The sequence below is a fragment of the Eleutherodactylus coqui genome, chromosome 5, assembly GCF_035609145.1.
Source record: "Eleutherodactylus coqui strain aEleCoq1 chromosome 5, aEleCoq1.hap1, whole genome shotgun sequence".
Taxonomy (NCBI): Eukaryota; Metazoa; Chordata; class Amphibia; order Anura; family Eleutherodactylidae; genus Eleutherodactylus; species Eleutherodactylus coqui.
The window spans coordinates 130988258-131006332 of NC_089841.1; the positions used below are offsets into that span (position 1 = coordinate 130988258).

The 18075-nt window shown below is 42.1% G+C and overlaps 1 protein-coding gene across 1 annotated transcript in view; it reads left to right on the top strand.

The window, feature by feature from the left end:
* Positions 1–18075, top strand: part of SLC27A6 (solute carrier family 27 member 6) — a 46442-nt gene that overhangs the window by 23655 nt on the left and 4712 nt on the right. The window contains exons 6-10 of the mRNA XM_066603161.1: positions 1778–1972; positions 6384–6474; positions 8112–8310; positions 13935–14032; positions 16633–16763. Coding sequence (XP_066459258.1) covers positions 1778–1972; positions 6384–6474; positions 8112–8310; positions 13935–14032; positions 16633–16763 — 714 coding nt within the window. The remainder of the gene's footprint in view (positions 1–1777; positions 1973–6383; positions 6475–8111; positions 8311–13934; positions 14033–16632; positions 16764–18075) is intronic.

Here is an 18075-nt window from a genome sequence, read left to right on the forward strand (position 1 = left end):
TTTGAACCACCTCTCACACTGATAGTTCAGCCTACTCATAATCTATAGCTTAGGTAGGTAAACGTAGGAGGTAATGAAAATTGCACTGTCCTCTCAGCAGGCAGAGATAGTAGTAGTGTCTCTAGCTGATAATCTGATGTTGTGCTGATGCATCATGTGATTGCTAACACAGCACAGAGGAAGAGAAAGCTGGATGAAATCTCAACACCAAGATGATGCCTGATAAGCATCAGACATAAGATTTCACTGTGTGAAAGTGACAGCAACATATAACCAGTCTGTTATTAGTGTGCAACATCATTTTTGAACAAAGTTTGGTGAAGATCCACCTAGCAGACACAATTTATAAGTGGTACTCCAATTGTAAGAAAAAAGGTTGCATCTGTCAGTGAAAATCATCCGGCCATCCACCAATAAGAGTGGAAACAGTGGAGCATGGTCTGTGCAAGTTTCACACAAAGTCCTCAGAAATCCACCATCAGAACAAGCAGAGAATTGGACATCCCACAGCTGACTGTATGAGAGATCTTGCACAAACATATGCAATGTTATCTCAACCGATTGCAATTGTAACCGGTCAACAAAGTGAGGCAACGTTCTTTTTACGGGAGTATGCCAACTCTAATGGAAAGCGATGGTTTCATGGGGTGTTTAGTGATGAAGCTGCCTTTTACCCTTAGGGCATAGTTAACAAACATATGTAAGAATCTGGGGAGGGAAACCCACATGTCTACATGGAGGGTATGCGTGACTCCCCCAACGTGAATGCGTTTGCACTATACCCTGTAAAAAAAATATATGGCCCCTTCTTTTTTCATGAGGAAACAATGGTGATTTCATACCTGGACATTCTACAGATATGGCTTCTACTGTAGCTGGAACAGGAAATCCCAGGTTTCATCTTCCAACAGGACAAGGCACCCTCCCCCCCCCTAATTGCCCCCCCCCCCACCTAATTTTTGCAATTAAGTCCGGCGTAAGCTCAATAGACAACTATGAAACAGATGAATTGGCCATGCAGGTTTTGACGATGGTGAACTTCTTCCTTGGCGTCCACATTCGCTAGACCTTACACCTTCTGATTTTTTTTTCCCTGGGGGAGTGTGAGTCTACATGCTCCCCCTTACCACCATGCATGATCTGCGGCATCACAGAAGTCATTGCATCAGTCAGCCATGATACACTACAGTGTGTATGGCAGGAACTTGTCTAAAGGCTCAATGTGTGTCAAGTGACAAAGGGGGCTCACATTGATGTGATCTGACATGGAAAACATTTTTGATGTTGTGCAAGAAGATTTTTTGAGTTTCTTTTTTTATAGACATTAAATTTATTTATCCGAGTGTCATTAAATGTGAGTTATGAGGGTTTCAAATCTTGAAGATCATTTGTAATAACCCTGTATATGAGCCATTAAATCAATTAAAAATATGCCTGGCATGTCTACCTAATTTCTACTGTAAGGCCACTTTCAAACATGTATATTTTTACTCCAGGCTTGGTCCGTTCTTTGCAGACCATAATACAGACCAAATGAAAACCTAAGTATCTATTTAAATGGCCGTATTTTAAATACACAGCACAATCTATATTTTTTTCATTTTGCTTCTGTATTTGCATTCATTGGCATTCGTTTCTACGGATCTGTATTTGCCCAGTAAAAATAAAACCAGTGAGCGCTAATACAGAAGCAAAAAAAGATCAAATCCTGATGACGTACGGATCCGTAATATCATCATCATTGTCCTTCACTTTGTAATTTCTTATATAAACTCAGAGAGAAGATGAAAAGGATCACAAGGTCCGCATGGCTGTTGGAAATGGCGTACGTAGTGATGTATGGAAAGAATTTATTGGAAGATTTGGAGATATAAAGATGTGTGAGCTATATGGCGCCACGGAGGGTAACATCTGTTTCATGAACCACACTGGAAAAATTGGATCTGTTGGCCGCAGTAATTTCTTTTACAAGGTAAGACAATGAACAGGTAACTTGAGAGACGTTTTTAAGTGAAGCATCGCCCTTGATTTATTTGCACACTGCTTATTTTAGATTTACTTCACCCGTGAAGCCATCCTAACATTACAAAACTCATAAAGTCCATGAATCTATTTGATGGACTTTATGATGGACAGCTCGTATTCATGATAAACAAAAATTGTCCAAGCTCCTTCCTTATTTGCTACCAATCACATTACATGTACAGATAAACCTCCCAAAATGTTTTAAAGGCATTAAAAGGGAATAATGTTTAATTATTCATGGCATTCAAAATATAGGACACATATTGTATGACCCCACCAGGTCATTGATGTTAATTCAGATCACCCATAGTGCTTACACAAGTCAGTTATAAAATGATGAAGTCATATAAACATTTAAATAATTAGGAAAGGTGAATGCTACCCAGATAGCAGTCAGCTAAATGCTTGTATATTTGATAACTAACTAACTTTCCTGGGCTTCTCAGATGAGCTTGCATGTTAATTTAGGTGGGAAAGGGAGACAAACCACTGCCAAACACCTGTGCCAGACGCTGGTCTCCCTAAGGAACAAAATGATTAGCCATATTGAAATTAATCTACGATCCCTTTTCTTAACCAGAAGGGCTACATACAGGGACTCTCTTGCAAATTTTAGCCTATTGTGAGGGCCTTTTCACATGGGTGCATGTAAGTTGCGCCCAGGTTTCTTGGGTGCAACTCGCATCAAGCAGCACATGGACACAAATTTGTGTACTGCACAATACCCACTGGCAATGGACATTGCATGTGATATAGACCTGCTGTGATTTTTCTTTTACTCTGTGTGAGTAGACTAATTGGGTCTATGTGCTGTCTGTGAAATACATGGACTGCACACAGATGCTAAATACTCCTGTGTGAATGGTCCTTAGGATTGGAAACACACAGTGTAGCTGGCAGAATTGTGTGGCCATTGACCGCTGCAGTTGGACATAGTCTGTCTGTGTGTTGCCAGCTACACAGTGTCCTTCCATCCTTATCTATCTAATTAACATGAATACAGTATCACAACTAAGCTCTTACCATAAATACAGTACCAAAACCAAGCTAATGCATAAATACCGTACCAGAAACAAGAACTATATTTCTTCTCTATATGGGCAGATTACGGGCATTTTAGAGATGAGTGTTCCAGCTCTACCATTGGTCTACTTACCCAAGCTCACACTATGATAGGGATTCATGAAGTGAGTGGGCTGAGAGTAGAAGCAGGGGTGTACAAAGAACTTCCAGGGCCCCCTATCAAAAAGAGTTCGCCCCCGCCCTGAAAGAAATTATAGAAATGAAAAAATGTATAATGATCTTTATGTTCTAGATTGACCAGATGTTCGCTACATGAACATAAAATGTTTGGAGAAATGGCTGTTGTGACCCCCACCCCCATTCTTTCCATGCCGCTTCTCTCTCCACCCGCTCCATGCCACTTCTCTCCCCCCCCCTCCATGCGGCTTCTCTTTAAACCCCTCTCCATGCCACTTCTCTCTCCCTCTTCCCTCCTCTTTCTCTCTCTCTCCATGCCACTTCTCTCTTTTCTCCCCGCTCTCTCTCTCTCTATGCCACTTCTCTCTCCCTCTCCCTCCATGCCACTTATTTCTCCCTATCCCCCCTCTCTCTATATGCCGCTTCTGTCTTTCTCCCCCCTCTCTCTTTCTCTCCATGCCACTTCTCTCTCCATCTCTCTCTCTCCATGCCACTTCTCTCTCTCTCTTCCCCCTCTCCCTCCATACCACTTCTCTCTCCCTCTCGCTCCATGCCACTTCTCTCTCCCTTTCCCCTCTCTCTCTCCATGCCGCTTCTGTCTTCCTCTCCCTCCTCTCTCTTTCTCTCCATGCCCCTTCTCTCTCAATCTCCCTTTCTCTCTCTCCATGCCGCTTCTGTCTCCCTCTCCCTCCTCTCTCTTTCTCTCCATGCCACTTCTCTCTCAATCTCCCTTTCTCTCTCTCCATGCCGCTTCTGTCTCCCTCTCCCTCCTCTCTCTTTCTCTCCATGCCACTTCTCTCTCTCTCTCCATGCCACTTCTCTCTCCTTCTTCCTCCTCTCCCTCCATACCACTTCTCTCTCCCTCTCTCCATTCCACTTCTCTCTCCCTTTCCCCTCTCTCTCTATGCCGCTTCTGTCTCCCTCTCTCCCCTCTCCCTCTCTCTTCATGATGCTTCTTTCTCCCTGCATGCTGTTTCTCTCTTCCATCTGCGACTTCTCTTTCCCTCTGCCTTTCTGCAGCTTCTCTCTCCATGCTGCTTCTCTCTCCCTCTTCCTCCATGTCACGTCTCTCTCCCTCTTCATCCATATCATGTCTCTCTCCCTCTTTCTCCATGACGCTTCTCTATCTCTCTTTCTCCATGCCGCTTCTCTCCCCCTCTCTCTCTTTCCATGCCGCTTCTCTCTCCCTCTCCCCCTCTCTCAATGATGCTTCTCTCTACCTCTCCTTCTCTCTCCATGCCGCTTATCTCTCCCTCTCCCTCTCACTCCATACTGCTTCCTTTCCCCTCTCCCTTCATGTCGCTTCTCTCTCCCTCTCTCTCCATGCTGCTTCTCTCTCCATCTCCCTCGATGCCACTTCTCTCCACCCTTTCTCTTCAATATATCTGTGTGTGTGCCTGTGCCTGAGTGTGTCTGTGTGTGTGCCTGTGTTCCTGTGCCTATGTGTGTCTGTGTATGTCTGTCTGTGTGTCTGTTTCTTTCTCCTGCTCTTTTGTCTCACCGGTGCTTCAGCCAGCAGCGACGCTCACTGCCGCAAGACTATGAATGTCGCTTAGCAACGCTTGAATGTCCCTAACAGCACTCGCCACTATACTTAACATGGAAACTTTGACGTAGTCTGACTAGTCACTCAATGTACCCACTTCAAATTTTTTGATTTTACGGCGGTGGTGAGGATCTAAGGAATCAAATGACATCCTCCTCCTAAGGTGAGGCAAAGTGCTCAAAGACTGGTGCAAGAAAAAGCATGAAGGCTTTTTTTACATTAGATGTGGCAGGCTTAGACACAACGGTTCAGCTGTAGTATACCACTAAATAATAGTTATATTATGTGCTCAATGAATACCAGCTCTACACAGAGAAAGTGATTACAGTGCAGTTACCTCTAATAAATACAGTTGACGTCATCCATATTTGGTTTTATTCTCCATCGATCCACTGAGATTTCCTCCAGTCATGATTCACTGCAGCATACTCTCCACATCTTGCTGCTGCTACCTCTAAAGAACTTCTTAGTGTCCCCTATAGTAACAGTGTGCCCACTGCGGTCCTACTAATTGAAAGTGCCTTTTCTGTGGTGCCACTAAGTAATTGTACCCCCCACCCTCCCCTTCCTTCCTCCCGGCCATGTCTAGGAAAAAGAGGACTCTGGACAATCGCAAAGGGGTTGTATAAAGTGAGAAAAACATGTCTGTATGTCTTCTAAAAGCAACGCCACACCTGTCCATGGGTTCTATTTGGTAATGCAGCCGGGCTTCATTCTCTTTTATAGAGCTGAACTTCAATACTAGACAAAAACCATGAACAGGTGTAGCCCAGTTTCTGTAGGAAAGCAGCCAGAGTTTAAGAGGGGACTAGATGCCTCTCTAGAGCACTATGATATTGCAGGATAGAGACATTAAATAACCAGCGGGGTTGTTAATCCGGGTCTTGGAGTCAAGTAGGAATTTTCAAAACGTTGATTCAGGGATTATTCTTACTGCCATTATGGAGTCGGGATGGAGTCCCCCCCCCCCCCCCCAATGGGTTAAATTGGCTTCTGCCTCTTTGTTTCTTTTTTGCCTTCCTCTGGATCAACAAGTGGGAAGGAGGGGGGGGGGGGGTGGAAATAGGCTGAACTAGATAGACATTGTCTCCCTCCAGCCTAACATACTATCTTACTATCTTTTTGAAATCATGGACAAAGCCTTTAAGCATCCTACACACATCGCCAGACAGCTATTCCTTCTATTACAATTCTAAACATGCATGTTAAGCTTGGTCAAGGGGACACACTCTTTCAATGGAGAGAAGGGAATAAGCTGCTGAGATTCCTCTAGCCATGGTTTATCTCCAGTATGAATAAAGGATTGGGCATGTTCAAATTCAATATTCCTAATCCTTTTTAACCTAATGTCTGCCCTTAGTTGAAAGACTGGTGACTCACACATTAGATAGCGGTCTTATCCTGCCAAAATTGGGAGACTCGGCTGACATTTGCCTTTCGTATAGAAACATGATCTGCACTGTATAATTTTTAACTTTATTTTTACTTTGCTTACTGTACATAAGTGGAATATTGTGCAATGATGACCATGAGGTTACTGCACACTGTATTATTATGAATTTACAGTACCTAATTTTGTTTAATACACCATTTTGCTTTATTTTGTTCCCAGCTTATCTTTCCTTTTGAACTCATTAAATATGACATTCAGAAAGATGAACCAATAAAAAACAGAGATGGTTGGTGTGAAAAAGTAAATAAAGGTAAATAATACAAATTTATGTATAGTGATATATTTATAAGGGCTCTAAATGTTTTTAATTAAAGCTGTTTAACCCTCACGTAAAGACCACAAGTAAAGCATCACTATTTTCCAAGCTGAGATAGATATATATATATATATATATATATATATATATTATATATATATATCAGCTTGGAGCATATATATATGTGTGAAAGCCCTCACTGACTGGCTGACTCGCCACTAATTCTCTAACTCCCCGATGTTGTACAAACATGAAATTTGGCGGGAGTATTCTTTAGGTCCTAAATAGGAAAAGTAGAGGGGTCACAACTGAAAATTTTCATGCTAATTGCAAAAGTACTGGCACCCCTATGTAATGTACCTAATCTAATTCATTAACTTCCCAGTGTCACACAAACATGAAATTTGGCATGACCATTCTTTAGGTCCTAAATAGGAAAAGTAATGGGGTCACAGCTTGATTATCCAATGCTCATTGCCTAGGTAAGTGCACCCCTATGTAGTGTAACTTCCCGGTGTCGTTCAAGCATGAAATTTGTTGCAATCATTCTTTAGGTCCTAAATGAGGAGAGTGGGAGGGGTGGCACATTCTGCAGCAGGACATCGGTACATGCAGCCTGAGGAGAATCTAATGCTTCTCTATATGCATACATATTTTATTCCTCAGTTACTCTAAAGTAACCTTGACCTGATAAAATTTTCTGTGCGAACAACACGTAAACACCTGTATCAAATTAACTTGGGTGAACCCGGGTATATCAGCTAGTCATTTTATGTGTAAGGAGACAGTACCGCAATTGACTACCAGTAAATGGACAGTGCTTATGTGATGTTTTGATATTATGCCTGTGTTTAGAGAGGGACTTTAATGTATAGTAAGGGGACAGACGACCAGGATTTATTTTTGTGTCTACCCGTGTAATGTGTAGTTGAAATACTGTGACCAGTTGCTGAGTGCAATAAAGCTGGTAGCCACCAGATTGCTAAAGAAGTTCAGTTGTCAAGTGGAATTATTGAGTGATGCTAATTATTTGGGGCGAAGAAGATGGCAATCCTGTACAGTGACTAGTGTCACACAGTAGAGGGACACATTGTATACCCAGATCATCTATCCTTACATATGTCTCACATATATCTTAACATTATTGTAGACAGGACCAAGAAGTCCAAACTACATACATGTCCCATGCTGTAGCCCAGAGGCGTAGCTTGCAGCTTCTGGGCCCCAATGCAAAATCTGTAACATGGCCCCCAACTATAATGCTTTACTCATACTACGGGGCTTACTATATGGAGAAGGTAGGCCTTATGGGCCCCCTAGGGGTCCTTGGCCCGGAGCAATCGCATCACCTGCATCCACTATAATTACGCCTCTGCTTTAGCCATCATAAATTTGATTAAAATTTCCCTCTGGTTGGGTTGTATATATAATACCTCTAATGTTCATTCTTAGTAGTTGCACTTAAAATGCATATGGAAAGCTCTAAACATGAGCATTGTAATTCATATGATATCCTATCCCAAGCACTATACACTGTATATATGTATGTGTAATATATTTTCTCCATGCATTTACTCATAAACTCGTATTTTTCCTTTCTTTCACCTTCCCCTACTCCCCCCCTTCCCTAGGTGAAACTGGACTATTGATATCCAAGGTTAATCATAATAATCCTTTCTTTGGTTATGCCGGAAATAAAAAACACACAACCAAAAAACTTTTGTGTGATGTATTCAAGAATGGAGATGTTTATTTCAACACTGGAGACTTGATGGCGCAAGATCACAATAATTTTCTTTACTTCCGTGACCGAATTGGAGATACATTTAGGTCAGTAAAAATATGTATTCCTTACTTCATACCCTAGGGCTCCAAAACAAGCTTTGGTGTTTGTCTATGGGGGAAAGAGCAAATTGGATATTAGCAAGAATTCTGATATGATTGGAATTCATTAGATCCTCACCTATCACTTGTAACATTCTACCTACTTGGAGATCACAATTAAGTCGGAATGCTTGGAAATGCTGAGTCCTCCTGAGCTGCTCTTTGCACTTTCTCTCTATTTTGCTTAATGAATGAGGGTCCTGAATGGGGGACAACCTCTCTTGCCTAAGAATTGCCTCATAAAGTATTACAACATCCAGTTGCAATGTGATTTGCATGCTTGTAGCTTTTGCCAGTGCCGAGACGTGTGTTCTACTTTTGCCTAGGACAAAGCTTCCTGTTTTTGATTAAGCTACTTGGTCTGGAATATATTATGTTATGTTCACACTTTCCTTCAAGGGTTCTATCACATATACCTACAAGAATAGCATGCAGTGTTTTCTTGCCGTCAAGAACCCCAGCAGACCCCATCATAAGCTAAATAACACATAGAGATGGATCTGCTGACGTGTCTGGTTTAAAGAATGCAACTTTTTATTTCTAAACTTTCCATTTATTAATAATCAGCAAATGTCAGGTAAACTTTTATAGTCTTTCCCAAAGAACAATAGCAAAGTAATATATTATTATGCAAGAGACATGATTGCTGTAGAACACTTGCATTACGGAGTTAACAAGCAGCAGCGTAAAAGTAAACTGAGGAGCCGCCAACTTTCAGTACATTGTGCTACCGGCCTACCAACACTTGGATGACTAGACTCATTGTGAGGCATAAGATGACACAGGGAGGCTGGGGCGGCTGGGGCCGATTCAGAATGTACAGTATGTTAGACGTCAACAACTATGATTTCAGTGTTTAGGTCAATGAACTTGGAAAGACGGGCGAATTTGCACGCGTTTTCGCACGTGCAAAATTACGCACACAAACTGAAAGTTCCATTACATTCAGCATTTTTGCGCTATATTTTCGCACGTGCAAAAATATATGTGACATGCTCTATTTTTGTGTGTGCATTTGCTCATGCAAGGCACCATAAGAGTCTGAACTGCCCAATTTTGCAGTGTTAATCAATAACACTGGGAACTAATTAGGCTGCTCAGCCTGTTTAATCACGGCACGGGTATGTCCCGCGCCGATGCAAACTGGCCTCGTAGTGTAAAAAAGCACAAGAATATGCGGCTATGGGTGTGATAGCTGTCAAGTGTGCCCATAGCTGTCGAGTGTGCCCATAGCTATCGAGTGTGCCCATAGCTGATGAGTGTGCCCATAGCTGGTGAGTGTGCCCATAGCTGGCGAGTGTGCCCATAGCTGATGAGTGTGTCCATAGCTGGCGAGTGGAGCTCTTAAGGCACTTTTACACAGAATGATTTGCTCAAATGAGTGAAATTGAACAATCGTTTAGTGTAAATGTTGAATGAAGAACAGTAGATCGTTCACTAATCTGTTTAAACACTGATCGTTCAGTTGTTCATACTGACTTAGACATGAATGTGAACGGCTGAACGATTTCTTGTTTGAACGAGCCAGCGATGTATCTGCTGGTGTAAACAGGCTGCCGGAGCGAACTCGGACATCGCTTGCTCGTTCAAATGATAAATCGGCAGCTCTAAACGGACCCTTAGATTAAACACACACAACATTTACTTATACTGTGTTGTTGCCTTTAACATAAATGCAGAAGTATTGCAGTTCTATGCTCCTTTTCACTTATATTATGCCAGCACTAAGCTGCTGTCTTTCCGAATTCTTCTTTTCTCCTTATTTTATATTATCTTGTGACGGCACATTATGTTCATTTTATTTTTATTGCTGATTTGTTATTTTATTGGCCTTGTTTCCCTCCATCTATTAGACTCGGAGTGTTGCCCCATCCTCCACACCAGGTTCCACTATTGTCCATACACATGGTGCAAGGAAAGGGGCTGTAGCATTGTTGTTGACTTCCTGGATGAAGAACCCTCGCAGTCTGACTTGAGCCAGGAATTCTAAGTCCGCCTGCACACGAACTGGTCGGATTCTGCATGCAGGAGCCCGCAGCGGAATCCGCGCTGTGCCCACCTGTATCTGTGCATACCTGTCATTTTGTCAATTGTGGAAGGGCCACGGGTCGAACCAACAGTTTACATGACTTCAATGGAAGCAATCTGCGTGGAATTTGTGCAAAAATAGAGCATTCTGTGGATTTTTTTTTCCGCGAGCGGAAAATCACAGTCACTGTCTGATTGCGAGCATGTGGATGCTCTATTCTTTTAAATTAGTGTGGAATGCATGGGAGACTATCGTGGATTCTGCAATTGAAACCCAGCCATGTGTAGGTGGCCATATACTGTGTGGCGCGAGGTATTTTACTTTCATGGACCTGCCTTCCGTTTTTGCTTGTGCCTGTTAATTATGCATACCTCTGCTGTTCAACAAAGCGGGAGGGTTGTGTTACGTTGTGCTGCTGGGATCTGTAGTACTAGGGTTCCTAGCAGCACAGCTTCACAGGTAGCGGTTAATTGAGCTGGCCTCAGTGTGGTATTCCCCAGCAGCCAATCCCCTTTAGCCTGCAGCCCATATAAACCCAGCTCCTGTCAGTAGTTGTTGCTGGCGTTTACTGTTTGGATGCATCTGTTTTTTTCCCCGCTCAGAGCTGTGTTTGCATGTAGGTCTGTTGTGTCTCTCTGCTTTCCTAAAGACGGTTTGTACACCTGTAGTTTTAGTCTGCAGCACATGCAGCGCCCCTTTTCCCTTCCCCTGACAGGTGCGGGCTCTAAACGTCTTATGTCTCGCTCTGTGTGTCAGTTGGTGAATTCCTGGCACAGTTCCCTAAGTCAGCATGGTGGCTGACTGTCTATCCCCCCCGTATGAGGACACTTTGATTTGCTGTGAAGTTTCATCTGTGTGCATGTGAGCTCTGGGTGGAGTCCATGTGGTTTTCACTATATGTTGTAGTCTGCTGTAAGTCAGTGCGGGTAGAGTCTGTGCCGGTAGAGTCCATCCTGTTGCAGCTTGCGGTGTGACCTGTGTTCTGTGGTCTGTCCTGTTGAAGCTTGCGGTGTGATCTGTGTCCTGTGCCGCTGGACTCCTGGTTAGTGTAGGGACTAGCGGTATAGCCAGGAGCCATGAAGTGGCCCGCTAGCTTCCATGTTTTGATCAAAATGTCAACTAATACCTGGTATTTATATTCAGCTTACCATCTGCTACTAGGGTTTGCATTTTGGCTGTTGTAAGCTGTGTTTTCTGTCTCTGTATATCATCTTGTTTTGTCCACTTGTCACTGTCATGTGGCATGTTTATGTGTCCTGTTCTGGTGGCATGGTTCCTAGGAGCAGCGAGGGCCCAGACCCAAAGACCGCTGGGCCGCCCTTTATCGGGGCGATGTCTCCGCTCAGGTAGGGCCATGTCATCCTCCCTGTAGTTCAGGGCCAGTTGTCTTAAACCTGTGTGTATCCGTATCCTATGGCCACGATTGTGTGGGCCCTGTGCTTAGTTGCCCACACGGTCGTAACAGGTTGTATATAGACTTACAGACTGGTAGATTTGGAAGGAACCTCACGGATCATCTGGTCCAACCTCCAGCTCAGTGCAGGATTCACTAAATCATGCGAGACAGATATTTGTCCAGCCTTTGTTTGAATACTTCCATTGAAGGAGAACTCACCATCTCCTGTGGTAACCTGTTCCACTTATTGATCACCCTCACTGTCAGAAAGTTTTTTCTAATATCTACTTTGTATCTCCTCCCTTTCAGTTTCATCCCATTGCTTCTAGTCTTTCCTTATCCAAATGAGAATAGGGCTGATCCCTCTTCACTGTGACAGCCCTTCAGATATTTGTAGACAGCTATTAGGTCTCCTCTCAGCCTTCTCTTCTGCAAGCTAAACATTCCCAGATCCTTTAACCGTTCCTCATAGGACATGATTTGCAGACTGCTCACCATCTTGGTAACTCTTCTCTGAACTTGCTTCAGTTTGTCTATGTCTTTTTTAAAGTGGGTGCCCAGAACTGGACACAGTATTCCAGATGAGTTCTGACTAAGGAAGAGTAGAGGGGAATAATTAACTCATGTGATCTAGACTCTATGCTTCTCTTAATACATCCCTGAATTGTGTTTGCCTTTTTTGCTGCTGCATCACATTGTTGGCTCATGTTCAGTCTATGATCTATTAATATACCCACATGTTCTGCTTAGCCCAATTCCTCCCATTCTGTATGTGCTTTTTTCATTTTTCTTGCCCAGATGTAGGACTTTGCATTTCTCCTTGTTAAATACCATTCTGTTAGTCGTCGCCCACTGTGCAAGTTTTTCTAGATCTTTTTGAATACTCACTCTTCCCTAGTCTAAGCTATCCCTCCTAGCTTTGTGTCTGCAAATTTGATCAGTTTCCCATCAATTCCCTCCTCCAGATCATTTATAAAAATGTTGAACAACACTGGGCCTAGAACAGAGCCTTGCGGTACTCCACTTGATACATTCTTCCACTTGGATGTGTAGCCATTTATGACCACTCTTTGAGTACAATCACTTAGCCGATCACGTGTAGCGATTAAAACATTTGACATGTCACTATGACATGTGAAAAGTTTTTAGAAAGCGCAGTTACGCTTTTATGTCTCCACAGAGCTATTGTAATGATTTGCATTCCTTGAAGTGTATTCTGTACGTTAACCGTTGTACAATAATTATCACACTGCAACCTATGAGCACAACTAAGTTGTTAAAGGAGTTTTCCAATTTTAAAAGAAATCCCTTTTAAAATATAGCCCAACTAGATATAATAATTTCTTAATATGCTTAGAATCAGAATGCTTAATCTTTCCCCCACAACCATTGTTCGCCCTCTTATGGCACGCCTGCATACTGAAATGTTAACCAAAAATATTGTCAACTATTTCCAAAAGCTGTTTCCAAAGCAGTTGCTTTGTGAATGCAGTTCTCTACTATATTGTACAGGATGTAGCTAAAAAAAATCTGATTTTCTATACATACAGTACTATGCAAATGTTTTAGGCAAATGTGGAAAAAATGCTGTAGAGTAAGAATGGTTTTGAAAAAGAGAAGTGTTAGTAGTTTATTTCTTTCAAATAACAAAATACAAAGAGAATGAAAGGAGGAGAAATCCCAATCAAATCAATATTTAGTGTTACTGCCCTTTGTCTTCACAACAGCATCAGTTCTTCTAGGTACATTTGCACACAATTTTTGAAGGAAATCGGCAGGGCGTTTTTTTAAGCATATTGAAGAACTAACCACAGATATTCTATGGATGAAGGCTTGCTCAAATCCTTCTGTCTCTGTGTAATCCAAAGTAGACTCAATGATGTTGAGAACGGGGATCTGTGGAGGCCATATCATCACTTCCAGGACTCCTTGTTCCTCTTTATGCTGAAGATAATGACATTGGCTGGATGTTTTGGGTCGTCCTGCTGCAGAATAAATTTAGAGTCAGATGTCTTTTATTTTTGGAAGCATTCTTAATTTGCAGCATTATGGGTGAAGACAAAGTTCCTAGGGCAAGAATTATAAAGATACTTGATACAAATATGATGCATGCATTTTTAATATAACTATGGTTCCCCTTTCTAGGTGGAAAGGAGAAAATGTCGCTACAACCGAAGTCTCTGATATGATTGGAATGCTTGACTTCATACAAGAAGCCAATATCTATGGAGTGAGCGTACCAGGTACTAATATAGGTTATATACACTAAAGCCAGTTTATCAGACCCTTATGTATAATTTGATCACAGTATAAGATGAAGGCGGAAATGGGGAGCTAAGCGATATACAGCTTCTGTAATACTATGTTAAAAGCGGATTACATGATGCTACGGCTTGCATAAAGTCTTCGGTCCTGCTTCTACAACTCAGATTCATTGACAGCCTTCCTTTAATCTATGTATAAAGGTAGAGGTGTCAATCACTCTACATGAGTGGAAGAAGCAGGACTCACAGGTTTTCTGAGTCCTGGCAGCAGTTAACAGGGTAGTTCCATCTTGAAATTGATTGCATATTGCAACAGTACTGCAGACCCTTAATTTCAGAATCAATGGGGGTCCCAGAGATCTGAATCCCACTGATTATAAAGTGAAGATAAATCCTAACAATATGCCTTCACTTTATAAATGGGGAATACTACTTTAAAACTTGGTGATATAAGGTGGAAAAGCAATGCCCTCATAAATACAGGGGAGTTATTACTAAGAGACCACTGTATTCTTTAATTGCTCTTATTAGTCAAATGGCAAAAATGTTTTTGTCATTCGGGCTAATAGGAGAGCTGTCCTGTCCCCATACTATGCTGTCCTATAGGAGAGCAGTATATTATGATGACAGGACCTCTTTAAGCTCTTTGGGATTATATACGGCTCATGAACTGTAGCTACATAGTTATCATAGTTAAAGCTTAGTCATAATCATATCAACCGTTCCTTTAGGCTCCTTTCAACTCGGTGTTTACTTTTTCCATTGCCTGGCTCTGTCCCCGGAGCTGAACAAGGGGAAAGTTGAAGTGCTAGATCTGGAGTATGCTGGACACGCATTGCACCAAATGGGTCCCAATCACGATAATGGGTTGCACCTCTCCTTCAGCACCCCGGACAACATTTTCCCAGACAAAATAGTACAAGATGTTGTGCTATTTCCTCCAGGATTTTATGTTGAATTTGCAGATGTGAACATGCTTTCACTTCCTTGAAAATGTACATGATATAGCAGTCTTCCCACAACCACTCTGTGCTTCCTAGTTGCTGCTGACAAGGACATGTGGCTGCTACAGCCAAACAGTGGCCACAGCAGTGACCTTCTCTAGCCAGTGATTGGCTGCAGAAGTCACATGTTCTTGTCAGCAGCAACCAGGAAGTACAGAGAGGTTGTGGAGCAGTTCTAGGTAGTGGGAAAACCCCTTTAAGTTCCCCACATGTTTCTTGAGATTTTCTGTCCCAGACCCTGTACCATTTTGACTGCTGATCTTGAACTATGTCATGTTATATGAATACCTTTATTGTAGCTGTACTGAACACAACAAGGCATATTTATTTAAGCATTTATAATTTTTTTTCTTGCATAAATTTATTGAAAAGACCTCAGACAGTTTTTTCTGTGAAACATATGTTCCAGAAAACGGAAGTGTAGCTTTCTGAGTTCCATGCTAAAACACATTAGTTACCTATACCAGATTACTAGTCAATAGGTACGTGCTTTGTGGTTCATGCTACACTAACATTTCTTAAAGAAGGCAATATACCCCAATATTTAAAAGAGATATTGAGGCCTTGGTGAAAAAAGATTTCAAGACTGTAAGAGACTGCCATATGTCATAGGCATATGCATTCCAAGTGTATAAATACCCTAGTGTAATTACACACTATGTCAGTACTGTAGATATATACAAGGACTGTAGATGAGCAGTATCCAATACAGAAAATCTTAACCCTTTGCAATCCAATTGTGGATTCAGGGTTTCCTAGGGGGCTTTCTCTTTCTGCCATTATACAATGGCACCATCTGCTGACTAGAGCTAGTACTGCGGTATGGGATATGCTGGAGAGGCCCCCAACAACAGAGCGGCTGGCAATATACAGTAAGAATACCCTGCCGGATGTCTTCCGACATTAGAGCTGTACAGCCTTTAATTAGAATGTCTTCAGACGTCAGACAGTGGATTGGAAAGGGTTAAAACTTGTTTTAAAATTAGTGTACATAACACTATGTAACGCATCGGCATTGGGCTCTGGTGCTCCTTTGTTCTGACCTAAGTATTTAGACTTTCAGCATTGCATTTATAGATATAATAGCAGTGCTCGTTTTTTTATGATAAGAGATTGGATATCTAACTTTTGCTCATACTTTCTTCCCTGCATGTATAACCAACTAAAATCTTGTTGAACAAACCTGACTCAATCGCTGAGTTGATATTGTACTTCTAACTGCATCTCATTAGATATAGATTCAGTAAGCTGCATAGACATGTCAAGGTGAGTTCTCCATAGTCATATCCATTGCAATCCAATCCAATTATTGTTTACTGACACTAGCCAATGTCTACATCACCTGTACAGTATATATGTCTGTCTTAATCATTCTAATAATGAGGACACAAGACAGGAGTGGACAAAAATACTGCGTGTGTGTGTGCGTGCATATGGGGTGGTGGGGCTAGTCTTTTGCCTTTTAGTGTTGTTGAGATAGCTTTATTAATTTAATGGTCTCTCACTTTTTAGTGTGCATGAATTAAACTCTGACTACATTCTGAGTTATGTATATGCCTTTTTGTTTTCCTTTAGATCATGAGGGAAAAGTGGGCATGGCATCAATTATTCTAAAGCCTGGCATGTCATTACATTTAAAAAGCATCTATGAGCATGTTGTAAACTATCTACCTGGATATGCATACCCGCGATTTCTGAGGTTGCAGGTACTATTGCTTTAAAATATCATCCATTATTTAAAAAAAAAAAAAAAAAAACATCCCGATACTGCCCTGTAACTGTAAGTATTATGATTTGTCATGGATATTTAGACTGCAAGTATACTAGGACCCTGTATAGGTCAATGGCGACCCTGTCCTGTTTATGAAGAGATGATGCTAAGACAACTGAAATATGTAAAAGTTTGAGGTTCAGTTTAAAAGATACCACTCAAAAGCAGCAATACATTTATCAGCTTGTTACACTACTTTCAAAATAATTTTCTGTTAGCCTCTGTTCACACCTGCACTAAAGGCTCAAATGGCGGTTCTATCAAACAAACCCCTCTGTAAGGTAATGGGGTCCATCATGCCCCATTAGTGTCAATCGTATGAGAAATCCGGCACTGTCTTGGCTACCAGTAAAAAAGCATGAGTCAAGAGGCAGATGTTAACGGAGCCTTATGCCTATTACAAAAGTCAATAAAAGAAGGGGAGTGAAAACCACCATAGGACCCAATCAGACATAGTATTATGTGGTCAATATTTTGCAACGGTATTTGTAAGCTAATCCAGTAATGGGTACAAAATACAGAAGACATGCAAATCATTATACAGTCATATGTCTAGTTTTGTTGGCTTCTACTTTCGCCCGTTTCCACTTTCACTGAGCCTTCAACGCAGAATTTCGCCTCTACTTTCGCTGCCTGCTTCTAGTATCGACGCCGGCCAAAGTGAACTTGCTGCTGATGCTGCCCACGGATGCTCCAATTACAGCCATTCATGGATTTCTCCAATCACAGCTATGCATGGATGAATGGCTGTGATTGGAGCATTCAGCGCTGTCTGTGATTGGCTGAGCGGGCTGTCACTCAGCCAGTCAGAGCAATTTCTTACTGGAGGCAGGGGATTTCAATCTCCATCACTAGCAAGATGCTCTGCTGGCTTGACAAGTGCCCAGCAGCCTGCACGGAGATCCGGAGAGAGGCTCCCAGGACACCGACGGCACCTGCAAGATGAGTATTGATTTTTTTTCTTCTCTCAGGTAGTGTAGTTAGGGCGTTTAGTGCTGCCCAAAACACGGTACCAAGTTGTGCTGTGTTTTCGGCAGTGCTGAAACCGTTACCCATTCATTTCAATTGGTGACGCAGGGCCAAAAACAGCTAAAGATAGAACATGCATCGCTGTCAAAGCGCAGCGTTGGAAACGCTGCCCTTTGACGCTTGTGTGAGCAGCCCCATTGAAATGAATAGGAGTGTTGTATAGCGTTTAGTACTGTGCTGAAAAGGCAGCGCTAAACGCTGTACAAAAATGTGGTTTA